Below are 16,183 nucleotides of genomic sequence, written 5' to 3'. Positions count from 1 at the left end.
TTTTTTTTTTTTTGTATTTTTCTGAAGTTGGAAACGGGGAGGCAGTCAGACAGACTCCCGCATGCGCCCGACCAGGATCCACCCCGCACGCACACCAGGGGGCAATGCTCTGCCCATCTGGGGTGTCACTCTGCCGCAATCAGAGCCATTATAGTGCCTGAGGCAGAGGCCACAGAGCCATCCTCAGCGCCTGGGCCAACTTTGCTCCAATGGAGCCTTGGCTGCAGGAGGGGAAGAGAGAGACAGAGAGGAAGGAGAGGGGGAGGGGTGGAGAAGCAGATGGATGCTTCTCCTGTGTGCCCTGGCCGGGAATCGACCTGGGACTCCTGCATGCCAGGCCGATGCTCTACCACTGAGCCAACCGGCCAGGGCCACAACTCTATTTTTTTTTTAATGGTTTTGGCCAACCAAACCATTAAGGGCTTACCCTTAATAAATATTCTTTCAAATTTGAGGCAGGTCTAATGATTTGCTTTGTTCATTTGGGGTGTGTGTGCGCGAGCGTGTGTGTACACGTGTGGTGATGGTTTGGTGTGCTTTCTCTTTGTACTAAAACTCTTTTGCTCACAGCCACATGACGGATGATGATTGCTTTTCGTGGCGCCTAATACATTGCTCTCCACTCAATGCATATTGTTACCTGACTCCCATTCCAACCCTGGGGGAATGCGGATTCACAGAGGAATAGAAGCTTCTTATAAGATCTGGAGTATGATTGCAATTTTACTTTTGAAGCACCCGCTTCCCAGAGGACTAGCCAGTGATTGATGCCACTGTCAGAAACGCAGATGCTCACAGTCATACATCAGCCAGGAAATGACACAAACAGCTCACCCAGCAGGCCAGCGCTGACGCACCCACGTGCTCCCCTCTCCAGAGAGAGCTGACAGGAAACCCAGCACAACAGCAGGGAACAGACAAAGGAAGGGAGCTAGAAGAGGATGGGGTTCTCAAAGGCCCACCAGGATTTGTCCTCACTCATCTTTTCTTCTGAGGGCAGCGGCCCTCAGCTGAGGTCTGCAGTGACACGGCTGTGCAACCAGGATTGTGGGCAGTTGTTTCATTTGTCTGGGCAGTGTGCTTCAGCTTGGTGTCCTGGCAAACATACAAGGCTACATACAGCTCTACACACATACCTTCGTCCTTACATAGGTACGGATGACGGCCACTTTTTCCTTTGGGGTGGATGTGACCTACCTAGGCTAAGCTTGTGCTATCTTGGGAGAGCAAGTCTGTGTTCATTGCAGCAGGATGGGGCAGCAGAGACTGGTTTGTTGCTAAGAAGATGTTTGAAAAACAAGGATACTATTGGGGTAGGAGAGTGGAAAGCAGTCCAGCAGGCCCGGTGGCACGTGGTGAGAGTGAGGGTGGTTCATCGGTAGCGGCAGGCCAAAGCGTTGACATTCTTGACCACATAAAAGCCCATGGTGACTGGAGGAATGACCAATGTCCGGCCGGCCCGCAGGGGACGGGGCTTCAATTCTGGGAGGGTCCCATCGTCCACCATCACTAAGGGCTGGCCATTCAGCTGCACTGACCTATGGTGAGAAAAACAGCATGGGCCTCATTAATGCATTATAAGGGCACGTGGCAGCAAAGCCTGGGCAGCCCAGACTGCTGTCTGTCTGTCCGATACAGACATAGCTATCACTCACCCACCCTTGCTGTGCCCAGGGTCTCGCCGAGGGTCTTTATTTTGATCACATATTCTTAGCAACACTCTGAGAAAGACACTGTCATCATTCCCAGTCTACCTTCAGTGGCTAAGTGCCTTGCTCAAATCATATAGCTTGTAGGTCTGGGAGCCAGGATTTGAACACAGGTCACCTAGTTCCACAGATACATCATTTAGGCAAGTGACAAGTCTCTGTAAAGCAGAAGCTGAAAAGTGTCTCATGCTTATATTTTTAAAAATCACAATAGCACTTTAGTTAGACCTGTGGAATGATGCTCCAGCTTCAAATGATTTCATAAATCTTCTATTTAACTCGAACTTTTCATTAATTTATTTGACAGCTTAGAGGATTGACATCATATTACTTGTATAGGATTGTTCTGAAGAAGGACAGAGACATAGCTAACAACTCCCCCTTTTTTTTCTAATCTAAGAATGAGTTTTCATATCTAATATCTAATGGATGTTTCCATGTTTAGTAACACAATGAAGTCTAAGGTGATAAAAGTGGGCATTTGTGATCCCCATTCACCTATCTTGCCTGCTTTCATTCTTCCCGAGAGGCAGCCATCTTAGGAGGGGGCCACATAGCAGTGCACTCCGGGAGCAAAGGGAAACAGAGCACCCCTCCCAGCCTGGGCCACAGAACCCACAGCTTCCCAGCTGTCCTGAGTGGGGAGCGATGTGCACAGCCACGACCCAGGGCGGAGCTTGGTTTTATGGGTCGGTAGAAGGAGCCGAAACCAGGCCACCAGCTAGACAGAAGGCTGTGAGTTCCCCTCAGAAAGTCAACATGACACAGTGACGACTGTTTCTGAGCCTTGCCAACCTTCAACGTGATAACATTGCGGCGATACCATCTGAGCTGTAAAGAGAATAAAATGTTAGCAATTGATACGAAGGTCTTCGTTTAGTGTCCCTTCTGTGCTGTGAATGATAGACAGGTTTAGAGAGAGATAATCAAACCCATGCCCAATCGAGCAGTGAATTCCCAGAGATAAGTGTGTTGTAAATGGCTCCCAATGGAGAGTGAGGCAGAGAAGCAGCTCCAGGCCTGGCCCCCACATGAGTAAGTTTGGGCCCAGTCCAGATCTAACAGGCCGGAGGGCAGCCCCCCTCTTCTCATAGGTATGACTCAGGAAGGGATGAACGAGGAGGAGATGCCTGTGTAGAGAGCCAGGCCTGCCTCTGGAAGGTGTGGGGGTGGGAGAATCAAGATCTGAAGATAGGCGTTGACCTCATCAAATATGCAAGGTGAGCCCGTGCTCCAAATCTGAGCGAATCCCTGGTGAAGACAGCCTACTCGGTGGAGTGGGAGGCAGTGTGAAGACGGGTCTTTCTTTTGCAAAACAAACAAACAAACAAAAAAAACCCCAGACAGATCTTAACAGTGTATTTTCATTATTTTGTTTACGGTGGTATGGCTAACCATCAGCTAGACCTATGCACGATCAAATACAACTTCAATAATACTACTTAATCTTTCCAAAGCAGGCTCAAATGTATATCACGTCTCTGCTTGAGAACTTCAGTGGCCCTCTTACATACAGAATTAGATGCAAGCCCTCCCCTGAGGAATTAGGAATTGCCTCTTTAGATTCAGATGATGCCAGATTACTGACATCTTTGGCTTCTAGACAAAGCAACATCAAGTATGACAGTCAAGCCTTTTAATATTTTTTATAAATTTCATTTATTGATTTTAGAGAGAGGAGGAGGAAGGAGTAGGAAGCATCAACTCATAGTAGTTGCTTCTTGTATGTGCCTTGATCAGGCAAGCCTGGGGTTTCGAACTGGTGACCTTAGCACTCCAGGTTGGCGCTCTATCCACTGTGTCGCCACAGGTTAGGCAAGTCTTTTAATTTCTGTACTAACAATGGGTAATTATTCTGGAACAGGCCCCATTCCAATCTCCTTACTGGTTGGTTAAGAAGCTAACTTGGAGTGGGCGGAACCAGGGAGTGTGGTTAAGATACCGGCCTGATCTCTATCTAATTCAGGAGCCCGACAGCTAACTTGCTAGATGCTGCTGCAAATCTCTCAACCACACTTCCTGCAGTGTTTGCATCTGTAAGAATGCTATACAGGCTGTAGTGTGAATGCAATGAAATAAAAATATGAAAGTGCCTTGAAAGCATAATGAGCCATGTAAGTGGGAAATGGTGTATTTGTTATTCTTTTTATTGCCTTTATGGGTAGATAAACTTTTTGGTCCTTATCCTTGACTGCTGTGGCGCTGACAGGTTTCACGGCACCCTGCCTACAGCCTTCTCTTCTGCTCCCGAGTTCTCTCTGTCTCTGGGTTTCCCTCCTGTGTTTCCCTTTCAGGGGGACTGCTCCCCTCTACCTGCCTCTCAGAGGTTGGGGCTCCTGGTCTTTGTCATTGGACCCCTTCTTTTTTCCATACCACGTACTCCCACACCCAGGACTTTATTATCCACATGTCGCTGCTTCCCACACCTGCATCTCTAGCCTGGATCCTTGCCTTATGAATCTCCACTCAGCTGTCCTACAGGAACTTCAAAGTCGCGGTGTCTGAAGAAAAGCTCTTCTACTCAGACCCTGTCCTCTGCTCCGCCTTTCTGCCTTCGTGCTGGCACTGCCGTCTGTCCAACCACCTGCGCCAGAAAGCTGGGAGTCATCTGCTATTCCTCCCCCAGTTCCTGTATCGAGGGGCGCGAAGTCCAATCAGTTCTATCTTTGAACATTTTTCAGTTCTGCTTCTTTTTTCTCACTGCTATTCTCTTAGTTCAGACTCCGCCCCCACACCTGCCACATTGTCGGCCTAGTGATCTCTTGCTGTCACTGCTTCAAGTTCTCCAGTGACTCCTCAGCCCGTCCACTGGAATACGGACAAGAAGCCCAGCTCCAGTTACCTCTCCAGCCTCAGATCGTGCCAGCACCCTTGCCCCAGTGCCAATTAACTGTGGGTCGTAGGCCTCTGGCTCTGTGTGGGGGGAATGAGTTGGCAGTTATTGTAAGGATTTCATCAATTTATGCATAAACAAAGATTGTTTTACAATGAGAAACTAGTAAGTCTTGCACATAGATAATATTTCTCAAATGAAAATGTCAGTAGATACTGTTGGGATTAAAACATACAGGTTCATTTAAAAGTATAGTAAATATTTTTCAATGCCAGTAGACACTGTTGGGATTAATAAGACACAAGTTGATTTAAAACTGTAATAAAATTCCCAATTAGATTTTTTTGGAAGGATGAGGGCATCGTGTACTTTTTTTTTTTCAAATGAGAGTTTTTGAAAAGACAAGTACTATAACTCTGACATTACAAAGGAAGCCTCCTGCTTCCCCCACAGGCCTGCACGTTGCCTCAGTGTGACCAAAGTACATGGCTGCAGCTCAGCTTCTGGTTGTCGCATGGGAGCTCTCTCTGTCGGGTCAGCTGCCTGGGTAACCGTCGAGCTTGCTCAGGTGTTACTGGCCCCTGGGAACCTTTTCTAACCCTGGGTTGGGAGCCCCACCTCCGGGCTCTCCGGTACCCAGAACTTACCTGTAATCATCCCACTGAATTGTACTGATTTACTTGCCCCATCCCTCACTGGACTCGGTGCTTCTGGAAGGGGACTGTGTCTTACTCATTTATTTATTTTTAATGTTTATTTTATTGATTTTTGAAAGAGGAAGGGAAAAAAGGGAGAGAGAGATACATTAATCTGTTCCTGCACGTGCCCTGTTTGGGGATCGAACTGGCAACCGCTGTGCTTCCGGACAATGCTCTAACCAACAGAGCTATCTGGCCTGGGAGGGTGCGTGTTCTTCTGTCCTTAAATCCTCAGTGCCTAACAAGATGTTTGGCACAGAGTAGGGACAAAATATTTTCTGAAGAACAAAATAGAAACAGAGGCAGGGTCGCTGGGAACAGATGGACAGCTGTCAGAGGAACGAGAGAAGAGGGGATGGGATTAAAGAAGGTGAAGGTATTAGCCGACGTCATATATATACAGTGTGTCCGTAAAGTCATGGTGCACTTTTGACCGGTCACAGGAAACAACAAAAGATGATAGAAATGTGAAATCTGCATCAAATAAAAGGAAAACTCTTCCAGTTTCATACCTATTCAGTGCAGTTCGATGTGGGCTCACGCACAGATTTTTTAGGGCTCCTTAGGTAGCTATCCCGTATAGCCTCTACAGACTCGTCACTGACTGATGGCCTACCAGAGTGGGGTTTCTCCACCAAACTGCCGGTTTCCTTCAACTGCTTATCCCACCGAGTAATGTTATTCCTATGTGGTGGCGCTTCGTTATAAACTTGCTGATATTCACATTGCACTTTGGTCACGGATTCGAATTTAGCGAGCCACAGAACACACTGAACTTTCCTCTGTACCGTCCACATCTCGACTGGCATGACTATGGGTTGCTCCGCTGTATACACGGTGTTCCGTCATCATCTGCGCATGTGTACATGCTGCCACATCATCCTACAGAAACTGGGAGGGCTTTCCTTTTATTTGGTGCAGATTTCACATTTCTATCATCTTTTGTTGCTTTCCTGTGACCTGTCAAAAGTGCACCACAACTTTACGGACACACTGTACATAGCACACATATACAGACAACAGGGTAGCAACAGCCAAAGGAAAAAAGAGGGTGGAGGTAGGGGAAGGGGGGCAGGTGGGGGGAAAGAAGGTGGAAAGAGACTTTGCATGGGGCATGGGGGGCATGATGGGGTGTGTAGAGGGTCTTATACTGAGTGGGTCACTTGAAACCAAGTCAACACAATAAATTAAAAAGAAAAAGAAAAAAGAAATTACAATAAATAAATAAAAAGTTCTTTCTGAACAAGTGAATGGAGTTTTGAGGCCTTTTTGCATTATTTCTGGTCTTCCTGGGTTGAGTGTCTCCAGTTCTACAGAGGCTCCCTGGAGGCCCTCTGAGAGTCTTACCACGGATTTCATTACCACGGGGATTTTCAACCGTCCTCACCCCATGGCACACGTGAACTAATCACTGAAATTCTGTGGCAGGCACACGCAAAATATATTTTTTGTCGTCGATCTGACAAAAAATATAGGTTTTAATAGATTCATTCACCCTGGTCATCTATTGTTGTGTTGGCTGTAGTCATTTTTTTTTTATTTGACAATCTAAGGGAAAAGAGGTCAGTGCCTATTTTAAAGATTCTTGTGGCACACCAGTTGAAAATTGCTGCATTAACATACCAATTACTCTGGCTCTCAGAGGCTCTGGAGATGTTGGATAAGCCCTGAATTGTCACTGATTCTCAGTCACTCACCAGGTAACCTTATCGCAACCTGAAACAAGGCCATTGATCATTGTTAGTGGTTTTTATCCTTAAGAAAGATCTACATGACCATCTATTAGTTAAGCCAGCATGAGTTAATTTTATGAGCCCTCAAGTCCTCATAGGTCCTCATCTACAAAGTCCCTTCATTATAAAGATGACCGTGTGCTTACCACCTCTATTCTATTTTTCCTCGCTTACATTTTTCTTTTAATATTTACCCTGTTATCCAGTGGCATCATATTTTGCTAAATATTACAATATTTTATTTTTATGCATTGAATAATTTGCAAATTTGAAAAGACAGTCATGTTAATGATAAAAATCACTTATTATTGAGCACTGTCTATGCAAAAGCCACTACACTAAGATTTACTTAGATTACTGCACATAGTCCTTACAGCTACTAACTGAGGCAAAAGTTAGTGTCCCTATGAGAAAGACAAAGCGTAGAGGGGTCTAAAGCTCACCTAAGTCACACAGCCAGGAAGGGGTAGGGCTGAGATAGCACTGCTGCCCTTCACCATGGTCCTATCTGGCCTTCCTTGTGTTTGCTAAAGAGCCCTGTGAAGTACTTAGGACAAGTATTATTATTATTATAATTGTAAGTTTACTATTGAGGCAAGGTCAGAGAGGTTAAGTGGTCTGGGCAAGGTCATGTAGCTAATAGGTAGCTGAGCTAGATCTCGAATTCAGGCCTCCTGATGCCTCTACTTCATGTTGCTCTCCAATTCCAGATGGCGCTCAGCAGGATCGTGTTCCTTTGAAAACCTTTCTTATCATTTTTCATCATATTATGGGGCCTCCTCACAGCCCATGACTTTTCAAATCAAACACTGAATGGTCCGGCCTATGTTGAACTATTTCTCTTAATTCCCTAGCTGTTGAGAGCATTTAAACTATCCAAATATTAGGACAACTGGGTTTTATCACCATCTGTTTTTATAAAGTCTGAGTTTCTTTGCAATTCTTAAAGTTGTTTTCTTTATTTTGTAAGCTATTTGAAATGGGATTCAATGTCTCAATTTGGAGTCAAGCACTCTGGTCTCTAAGGGAGCCTCTTGGTCTGGCCACCGTCCTTCCCCTCCCCGGCCACCTGTCTACAACCTCTGGTCCTGATGTCTTACCATGTTTCTGGCTAGCAATGGACACTGGAGCAAGCTTTCCACTGTTCTGAGGTCTCAGAAGCCAGTCTGGTGAGCATGCCCTCTGACAGTCTTGAAGATAATTTACTAGACTCTGGTCTGGCCCCGGTGGGGTGGACTTTTGTAGGGGTAGAGACAAGGGAACCCTGTGTACTATTGGATCAGCCTTGGGATCCAGTGTCTGGTTCAGGCTGGCATATTTGGGGCCTTTAGTAGGAAGTGGAAGGACTTAGATACAACCAGTTCTGCCTCAGCCACTTTGAGAAAGTGATTTGCTTTCTCTGAGGCTGAGTTTCTCAATCAGTAAGAGAATAGATGAACACTGCTCTGGCTTGAATATTTTTCAGGTGGCCTGTAGCCTAACAGCTAGCCCGAGGCAGCGTTTAATGTCAAATTCAGAGTGATCCTGTACTAACAGAAATCTGATCATGCCATCCACCTACCTAGTTGTCCAGTGGCTCTCTGCTGATCTTAGAACATTGTCCAAAGTCCTTATCAGACCCTATAAATAAGGCCTTCTCCTCCTCCAGACCCTCATAGGCTCACTGTAGCTATTCCCCACCACCCACTACCTCCTTTCATTCTGTGGTGCAATTGCTCCAATCCCAATCTCTCTATTCTCAGGGGTTTTGTGAATGTTCTTTCTGCCTAAAACCCTCTGCATACTCTCTCCCCCTTTTCTAGCTTCCAATTCCTGGCTAACTCCTACTTTCTGCAGGCCAGGTGCCGCTTCAAAGTGCTCCCACAGCACTTAGTACTTCATGGGTCTCAGCACTCATCACCGCATTGGGATTTCTGAATGCTTGTCGGTCCCTGCATTAGACAGGAAGACCATGTGTCTGTCCATCATCCTGCGCGCTCCTGTTCACCAACTCACAAAGTAAATTCTGGATAAAAGAATTAGATTTAAATATGTAGGTAGGAAAAAAGTCACTGGACCGGAGGCCAGAGACCGACCGGAGTTTTAGTCTAGACTCTGAGCATGATGCATGCAGGCCTAGATGCGCGTGTCATCAGTCTCTCTGGTCTCAGCTTTTGGATCGTCAAATGAAAAGGGAAAGGGGAGGAGGGAAAGAAAAGTGGAGGTTGAGGGAGAAGGGGAGAAAAGAGAACGAATAAGAGTGTGTGTGTGACTGGGGGTGAGTGGGAGGGTATCAACCCCCTTTGCTCTTCAGTAAGCCTCACACCGCCTCGTTCCGACACTTCCCCAGGAGCCACTAGAGGGCACTCTTGTTCTACACAACGGTGCGGGAGAGCCCGACTGGGCGGTGGCTCCCCGGAAGCCCGAGTGCGTGGGCCGGCCGGCCCGCACAGACCGCTCTCCCGTCCGGGGCAGGCTGGGAGGGGAACCCCGCGCTTCGTCTCCGGAGGAGCAAACCACAGACTCAATCAAATCCCAACAAAAACTTCTTTGCGGTCCACTTGGCAGGCGGTCCAGCTGGAAGGGGCTAATATTAAGGAAGCGTGCAAAGGCGGACTGAGATCCCTGCCAGGGCGCGGGCGGCGGTGGGGGCGCGGGCTTCCCGGCCAGTGTGCGGGGAGGAGGTCCGCGCAGGTGCGGGCTGGGGGGGCCTGTGCGCTGCGCGGGTTCTCCCGGCCCCGGCCCCAGGCGCCCCCGCCCGCTCGCCGGCCGCGCACCTGCGTGCGCTTTACGGGGCCCAGAGGCCTGAGTGCCCCCGTGAGGCCCCGGCTCAGCTAGAACGCTGGTATGTGCATTGCCCTCCGCCAGGTCAGGGGCAGGTTAGAGCCGCGAGGGAGCCCGGCCGGCGGGGTCTGAGGAGGGACCTTTGTCCCCTCCCCTGCCCTGGGAGGTGCTGTGCATCTGGGGTCACTTAGAGAGGAAGTTCGTTTGAAACAGCCGTGAGTAATCACAACTCCTGGGAGAGGGCTGCTCAGGAGCGGCCACTGCGGGCCAGTGTCCCTGGGCCCGTGTGCCCAGCTGCAGCAAGGGCTGGGAGATGTTCATGACCCTCTGTGGGTCGCTCCCACTCCTCAGGGGCCATGGGAAAGATGACTTCCTCCCAAGTGTGTCCTGAAGCTTTTCTCCCGTGTGCTTTTTGCTCTGCCTGGAATCTGGTAGAGTCTGTGGAAAAGCACAGCCTTCCTTCCAGGCCCCATCGGATGTGGCCTCCGCCTGGGGCCTTACCTGAGAGCCCCAGCTGGAGGAGAGGCACAGGCTCTGCCCTCCCTCTTAGCTTGCGTCCTTCTCAGCTCTGTTTTATCCAGGTGCCGGAGTCATTATGCTTGCTAAACAGAATTGTTTTCATTTCTTAATTTTCCATACCACGTGGTTCAATGCTTTCTTGCCTATGATGGTAGTTCAAAGTAATCCTTGAGTTCTCCTCAGTCAACCTCTCTAGGAGTTCTCCTGTGGCCGGTTAAACACTGTAATCCCTTTCTCTATTGTTCAAGAGAGGGGACCAGCCTGACCTGTAGTGGCGCAGTGGGTAGGGTGTCAAACTGGGCCACTGAGGTCCCAGGTTTGAAACCTGGTCACAGGCTAGAGCGTGGCTCATCTGGCTTGAGCACCGGCTCACCAGCCTGAGTGCAGGATTGCCGACTTGAGTGTGGGATAATTAATACGATCCCATGGTCACTGGCTTGAGCCCCCTGTTACTGGCTTGAGCTCAAGGTTGCTGGCTTGAGCAAGGGGTCTCATACCAGTCAAGGAACGCATGAGAAGCAATCAATGAACAACTAAAGTGCTGCAACTATGAGTTGATGCTTCTCATCTATCTTCCTCTCCCTCTCTCTCACAAAGAGAGAGAGAGAGATCAGATGACACAGAAAAAATGGAGATAAAAGCTTTCTGTTTCCTTCACGCCTCCAAAAGCTCACACCATATATGAAGTTCCTAGCCACTGAGACACTGGGAGGCTGATGAGACCATTCACCCTTCTACTCCTGGAGGTCATATTGACACAATGAGGAGTATGGATCCAGCTTCCGGATCACCGGGCAGAGAAAACACCAGGACTTCTTTTATGCAAGCAGAGCTGGGGGATTTTATAGGCAAGTTGTTAGGAACACAGGCTTTTCCTATTTGCAGTTAGGTTGGGGGTCCTGATTTGACCTATGTTCTATCCAAGTATGTGTAATAATTGTCCAAGCCATAATGAGATTCTACCATGTGCTTCGACTGGCTTAAAATAACAGTGCACTTGGCAAACAAGATGGGAGCCCAGCCTAGGAACCCAGACTTAAACTGATAGTAACTTCCAGCAGATGAGAGAATGGTCGGAGGGCAGTTTGGGAAGATAATTTGATTCTGTGACCCTCTCAAAGCTCCGTGGCATAGGCATATCGATTGCCCTCATAGCACAGGACACAACAGGAACCGGCTATGAAACTCATGGAGGCGAATATGTGGGTAAGTCTGCTTCCTTCACCGGCATTCGCAGTAGTGTGTCAGAGGCATTACTCATATTCCTACTGTTCCTTGTGTTGTACAGATTTAATTATAACAGATGTAGTCCTTACCCACTAAGACAGAAAACACAGGAACATGCAAATATGTGGTGAGACACATTATAATGAACACATTATACAAGGAGAGAGACAGAAGGAAGATCAGCTTCTGGGCCTGATTTTTGAAGCCTTCTGAATTCTGGCACTAATATATTTTGTGGCCTTTCCCTTCACCACACAAAACATCCTCTATTCCAGTCACCTGAGATGATGTGCCACATCCCCAAACAAAATGGCCATTGAACTTTTGTACTCCCAAACCTTTAGTAAGCTCGCCTTCCGGCCAGCATTTCCTAGACATATGGCCCATCCTTCCAGCTCCTGCTCGTGGCTCTCAGCCTCAAGGGTTTCCCGGATTCCCAGGGCAGAATTTATTCCCCTTCCTTACACTCCCACTCCCATATATTTACCCTCTTGTGGTTTGTCTTCAAGTGTCCTCTGTGGGGAGGGACCAGGTGTCCAAGCCCTAACTGTGGGGTCTGGAAGTGCGGCCAGGGGCGGGGTGGGGTGGGAGCACCCTTCACAGGCCATCAGCAGGAGAGATGAAGAGTCAGGCGAGAGGGCAGGGTGTGTGTGTGTGTGTGTGTGTGTGTGTGTGTGTGTGTGTGTGCGTGCACACATGTACACAGGTAGGCTTTTCCATATGAGATCGTGTCCAGAAGCCATGCCCAAAATTCATCCATTACTATAAGGTCATGGCTCCTTAGCTATCTATTCAAATACGCTCAATCAAAGGGATAAATATATCAGTTTTATCAGATTTTGGCAGTGTTACCTATAATGTCAAAGTGCACTGTTGTACCCTCAATAGGGAAAAATAAGACATCCCAAGTGGTACAGGATCTGTTTCAGGGTCCACAGATGTCAAAGTGCAAAGAGTGTGGTAACTCAGAATCAGTCTTGCAAAGATGAGCAGGGAGAGTTCATCTACTAGGGATTGACAGTCGGTACACAGTTTGGTACTCCAGCTCTTGTCTGGAAAGAACCACATCTTGTCGTGGGCTCTCAAAGCTTGGCAGCCAAAGAAATACCAATCCAGGGCTCAGGCCCTGCTATAGGGATGAGGTGAGTTTGGATTTTTCAGTTCCTTGGGCCTTAGATTTGTCCATCACTCTGAAGGCTGTGGAGAAAGGAGAAGACAGGGACCACTTCTTTTCAGTCTACCAGAACTGGCTACATGTTCTGCTCCTGCCCCTCACTTTGGAATCAACTGCTTGGAAATGTCATCTTTACCTTAAAGTGTGCATTTACCAGTGTTTCACCTGAGTCACTGAACAGAAGAGCAATGTCTGTAACAAGGGTCCCCGAGTGAGTGGAGGTGCAGAGGGGAGACCGCAGCCTTGATGGACAGCTATGCAGAGAGATTCTATCTGCTTGGAGTGGGCTGGGAGGAAATGTATTCCATAGCCAGAAACAAATGAAAAACCCTCAGAAAATAACAGTGAAATCTCTGGTTTCCTAAACATCTTGGTTTAAGATGTCTAGTCACTGTAAAAAATAAAAGCATTTTATAATCCTCTAATCTGCATTGTGATCTGTACATTACTAATCAGGGAGTTAAAACAAAACAAACAAGAAAACCTTGGGGAGTTATACACTCAGTCACAGAGAACTCCCGGGGGGCTGGTGGCATGTTCACACCTTTGGCAAAATGGCTTAGTGCCTGAGTGAAGAATGGAATCTGGATGAAATGAAAGATGTAAACCAGCAGGGCTCTTGTTCCAGCATTGTCTAGGGACAGTGGTTTTCCACCTTGGCCGCATGTGTGAATCTCAGGGGAGCTTTAAAAGTACTGGGGCCTGGGTCCAAGCTCAGAGACTTCAGCTTAATGGTCTGGGGTAAGGCTTGGCATTGGGGTTTTTAAAACTCCCCAAGTGATTCGAAGTGCAGGCACGACTGAGCATGGTGGGTAGAAGGAAGAAGGGGAGTATGTTTGCAGCTGGGGGTGGAGGGAAATCAGACAGCTTTCTAACCATTCTGTCCTGAGTTTATTTTGAATAAAATAAGCTTTTCTTTACTCTTTTAGAGTGCCATGTTAGGAGGTCACATTTTTTTTTAACCTGAAAGGAAGATGTGAACTTTTGAAAAGCATGCTTTTTATTGAATAGTCTGAAATGAGCATTTTTGCTATTTCAATAGAACTGCTTTATTTAATGTTTCTCTTGTATCACGTACACTAGTAATAGGAACACGCTTCCCAACACGTACCCAGGGGTGTGTTTAGTTCTTTACAGCACAGAGTAAGAACCGAGTCAGATGAAGCATTCACAGAGCGAACAAACTCGGCATTTCTCTAGCACTGAAAGGAGAAAACTTTGGTTCTTTTCTTGAAGTTCAAGTTCTATAAAGTCATTTAGATCTCTCTCAAGCTGTTCACAGCGATTTCCCTACAGAGTGCTTCAAGCTCTTTAGACAAGAGGAACTAAGGGGATTACATATATCATCCAGGACCCGTACTCTATTTTCTAGATATATATGTAATTATCTAGATAATGCTATCTACCTTTGTTATAACTACCATCTCCTTAGCCACAAACACCTTCAAACAAGTGCAGAGTTAAAAGAACCCAAACTCCTATAAATTTCAGTGAGGAAGCTTACAATGACTGAAGATTTTAAAGGCTCATTTCTCTATATATTTGCTTCTTATTTTTTTCCTACACCTGACTAAGAGCCTTATATATAAGTATTCTTATAAACAGTCTCATATCTTTACTTTTTTTTTTTAGGTGAGAGGAGGGGAGATAGTGAGGCAGACTCCCGCATGTGCCCCAACCAGGATCCACCCAGCAAACCCATCTGGGGCTGATGCTCAAACACCGAGTCATTTTTAGTGCCTGAGGCAGTCTCACTCCAATGAGTTATCCTCAGTGCCCACAGCTGACGCTTGAACCAATCGAGCCACTGGCTGTGGGAGGGGAAGAGGGAGAGAAGGGAGAGAGAAGCAGATGGTTACTTCTCTACCCTCAGCTGACTAGAATAGAACCCAGGATGCCCATATGCTTGGCTGATGCTCTATCCACGGAGCCACCAGCCTGGGCCTATATCTCACTTTTACAGCGTCTATTGCAGACTTTCTAAACTGGAACACTAACTGGAATGTTGCTGGTTAAAGTAAATACCACCTTCCTGTTCCTTCCAGCAGCTCTGCTACCTTCCCCTCATGGGCACCTTCCTGCCCCTGACTGCTCCCAGCCTCTGCAGCTTGTCTTTGCTCCTGGGGGCTCTGAGTGGCCTTTCAGAAGGGCTGCAGCTGATGTGGCTGCATCTGCACCAGCAGGGCCTTTTCCTCCAGGTAAGGGGCCTCTATTCTAACCTTATTATTTTTTTATTTATTTCAAATGTCATTTTAAATCATCACCTGAAGCCCACATGTTACCAGGTTTCTGCACACACTCACAGCTGGAACAGCACAGCTGTCGCTGTTCTTTACGTTTTTCATGTCCTCGAAACCAATTCTAAGTGCATTAAAGAAACACATAAAAAAACACAACAGAAAAGAAACTAATAAGAAAATAAAGATACATATTTTTCTGATTCCAGAACTGTGGCTACATAAAAGATATAAATGAAATGGAAGAAGTCACAAAGCAAAAGATAAATAGATTTAACCATATAAAAAGGGAACACTTCTGTATGTCAAGATAATACTCTAAAAATTAAATAGTTGGAAAATAGCAAATAAAATAGTGGAGAAAATATTTCAACACATATAACAGATAATAGAGGAGAAGTGACTTATATTAAAAAAAACGTATGCATCATTAATAAAACAGGTAACACCCCAGTAGAAACATAAGCCAAGGACATAGAAAATGCATAAAAGCAATATAATACTAACAGTAAAATTTTCCACCTCACAAATACTCAAAGAATACAAATTAAATAAGAATACCATTTTTCATTATGAAGTTGATTTAAAAATAGTACTGTTTTTGTTGAGGTAAATTGTGAAAACAAAATGTTCTCATTTCCTATTTCTACTCAGACCTCTACAAATAAGCTTGTCTGAGGTAAGAAAATTGAACTGTTAATCATATGAAATAAGGTTCTAAAACTCAATGGATTCCAAGGCAAAGAGGATAGTGAGTAATTTCTAAACCAGAATGGTTGAAAGAGCTGAGAGTGTTTAGCTCAGAGACTAGAATTCTAAGGGGAGACATATTGAGAAATTGTTAAAAGGAAGGTACAGGTTTACTCTGCTTTATTTTTCTAAAGTAAGGGGAGAAATGGGAAGAAAACACCCTTTGGCCACATATGAAGAGGATCTTTCCTATAATCAGAGCCGTCTAGTCCTAGAGTGGGCTAACTCATGAGGTGAGCAGTCTCATCAAACAGAAGCTGACAGGCTTCTGTCAAGGATGTTAAAGATGAAACATCTTGATCTCTATAAAGTCAAATTTCTTTCTTTTTTTTTTTTACAGAGACAGAGAATCAGAGAGAGGGATAGATAGGGACAGACAGACAGGAACGGAGAGAGATGAGAAGCATCAATCATCAGTTTTTTATTGCAATACCTTAGTTGTTCACTGATTGCTTTCTCATATGTGCCTTGACCGTGGGCCTTCAGTAGACCAAGTAACCCCTTGTTTGAGCCAGCAACCTTGGGTCCAAGCTGGTGAGC

General features: G+C 46.4%; 1 protein-coding gene across 2 annotated transcripts in view; it reads right to left on the bottom strand.

The window, feature by feature from the left end:
- Window positions 1-526: 526 nt before the first annotated feature.
- The window catches only part of HPSE2 (heparanase 2 (inactive)), a 773,696-nt gene continuing 758,039 nt past the window's right edge, over window positions 527-16,183 (bottom strand). For both annotated transcript variants that reach the window (XM_066354936.1, XM_066354937.1), the window contains one exon: window positions 527-1,538. In XM_066354936.1, the coding sequence (XP_066211033.1) occupies window positions 1,373-1,538 (166 nt within the window). In that variant the 3' untranslated portion in view covers window positions 527-1,372. The remainder of the gene's footprint in view (window positions 1,539-16,183) is intronic.

This window comes from Saccopteryx leptura, chromosome 13 (assembly GCF_036850995.1).
Source record: "Saccopteryx leptura isolate mSacLep1 chromosome 13, mSacLep1_pri_phased_curated, whole genome shotgun sequence".
In the NCBI taxonomy this organism is placed as follows: domain Eukaryota; kingdom Metazoa; phylum Chordata; class Mammalia; order Chiroptera; family Emballonuridae; genus Saccopteryx; species Saccopteryx leptura.
This window is presented reverse-complemented; position numbering and strand designations above follow the sequence as displayed.